The following is a 2,500-nucleotide window of genomic DNA, read 5'->3' as shown; positions in this document are numbered from 1 at the left end:
TCATTATCAGAGCCATACACTTGCTCGACACCAAAAATGAAAGATTTGAATAAAAACAGGCAATCACACTAACAGCATAAATAATAACAACAATAACACAAATAGGCAGCACGATCTTGAAAAATAAACAAGACATAATACCCAAGCAGCAAAATAAACAGACAAATTCAAAAGAATTGTCGAAGACACAGAAACGGATGAGTCCACATCCTCCTGCAGAAGTCAGTCCTCCTGCTGAAGTCACAAACGACTTCCAGCTGCCCCAATACTGCCATGCTGCTGTTGCCTTTTCAGCCGAGGTTTCCCAGAACCTCTCAGATCGCCATCCAAAACCTGTCTGCAGCTGTCACTCACACCATGACAAAAGTAACCTCGTCACCATGGCGATAAATACTGACGAGTAAGGAAAACAATGCAACAATCGTAACGATTGTTTAAAACAAATAACGACTAATCGTTACAATATATATATATATGTGTGTGTGTGTATGTATATATATTTACACACACACATATATATATATACATATATATATAGGTGTGTGTGTGTGTAAAACAATATAAGAAAATAGAAAAAAAACAGCCTCAATTCAACAATCCCTTTTCTCGCCTCCTACAACCTACAATACGAAATCTACAAAATAAAATAAAAAATAAAATAAACTACGAAATGACCCAACAAAATAAAACCTTCCCTTCCTCATTCTCATTCATACACCCACCAACACCTAAGCAACCCCCCCTACACAAGAAATTAATTTATGTCTTCCTGATAAGGTGCCATCAACCCATCGGCGATGAACAAAGTAATCTTCCTCGGAGCCATCCAATATTTTAAATTTAAGGGAGAGGACTTTATCTCCTACGTGGTGAACTGCTGGCGTCCTAGGCCAGGACTTTCGGAAATCGATGGGGGATATAACGACCTGCCGACGATACAACTGGGGTGCCTTTTGGGCTATCGGAGTCATGGCGTTTGATTTAAACGTGTTTGGTGTGTGATCTTAAAGGGAGGAAGACACTGGTGGGATTTGTTCAACTTTATTATTATTATTATTTTTTTTTTTTTGCTCTATCACAGTCCTCCAATTCGACTGGGTGGTATTTATAGTGTGGGGTTCCGGGTTGCATCCTGCCTCCTTAGGAGTCCACCACTTTTCTTACTATGTGCCCCGTTTCTAGGATCACACTCTTCTGCATGAGTCCTGGAGCTACTTCAGCGTCTAGTTTTTCCAGATTCCTTTTCAGGGATCTTGGGATCGTGCCTAGTGCTCCTATGATTATGGGTACGATTTCCACTGGCATATCCCATATCCTTCTTATTTCTATTTTCAGATCTTGATACTTATCCATTTTTTCCCTCTCTTTCTCTTCAACTCTGGTGTCCCATGGTATTGCGACATCAATGAGTGATACTTTCTTCATGATTTTGTCAATCAACGTCACGTCTGGTCTATTTGCACGCATCACCCTATCCGTTCTGATACCATAGTCCCAGAGGATCTTTGCCTGATCGTTTTCTATCACTCCCTTAGGTTGGTGCTCGTACCACTTATTACTGCAAGGTAGCTGATGTTTCTTGCACAGGCTCCAGTGGAGGGCTTTTGCCACTGAATCATGCCTCTTTTTGTACTGGTTCTGTGCAAGTGCCGGGCATTCGCTTGCTATGTGGTTTATGGTTTCATTGTTCGTATTGCACTTCCTACATATGGGAGAGATGTTATTTCCGTCTATCGTACTTTGAACATATCTGGTTCTTAGGGCCTGATCTTGTGCCGCTGTTATCATTTCTTCAGTTTCCTTCTTTAGCTCTCCCCTCTGTAGCCATTGCCATGTGTCATCGCTGGCTAGTTCTTTAGTCTGTCTCATTATTATTATTTATTATTATTATTATATTATTATTATTATTATTATTATTATTATTATTATTATTATTCAGGAGATACATCTTATTCTGGAACAAGCCCACCACAGTGGTCATTGACTTAAAATTCATTTGAAAAATTAACAGAAGGTATTATTATTATTATTATTATTATTATTATTATTATTATTATTATTATTATTATTATAATTATGATTTTATTATTATTATTATTAGTTATTATATTATTATTATTATTATTATTATTATTATTATTATCAGAAGATGAACCTTATTCATGTGGTATATCATAGCCTTCATTTGAAAGAAGCAACAGAAGGTAACAGGAAATACGGAGAGAAGAGATAAAAAAGAAATTAACAAATTAGTAAATAAATAAAAAATAAAGTAAATAAATTAACAAGTTAACAAATAAATAAAAAATAATGTAAATAGATCATCAATCTACGAGGAGAATTGTATTTGGGTAGAGATGCATATTATCAACGCTTAAACTTCTCGAGAAGTTGCATGACGTCCTCTTCAGCAGGAATAAAAGACCTCAGGAACGTAGGAGAATTTCGACAGCGAAGCACACTTCTTCCATATTGGTGCTGCTGGTCAACGAATGATAGA

The 2,500-nt window shown here is 36.8% G+C and overlaps 1 protein-coding gene across 1 annotated transcript in view; it reads left to right on the top strand.

Annotated features, from left to right (window-relative positions):
* LOC135213338 (uncharacterized) overlaps positions 1-2,500 on the top strand; it is a 64,757-nt gene that overhangs the window by 26,886 nt on the left and 35,371 nt on the right. Inside the window, 1 exon segment of the mRNA XM_064247316.1 lies at positions 220-400. Coding sequence (XP_064103386.1) covers positions 220-400 — 181 coding nt within the window.

Source organism: Macrobrachium nipponense, chromosome 42, assembly GCF_015104395.2.
Source record: "Macrobrachium nipponense isolate FS-2020 chromosome 42, ASM1510439v2, whole genome shotgun sequence".
NCBI lineage: Eukaryota > Metazoa > Arthropoda > Malacostraca > Decapoda > Palaemonidae > Macrobrachium > Macrobrachium nipponense.
Note: the sequence above shows the minus strand (reverse complement) of the source record. Positions and strands in the feature narration are given on the sequence as shown.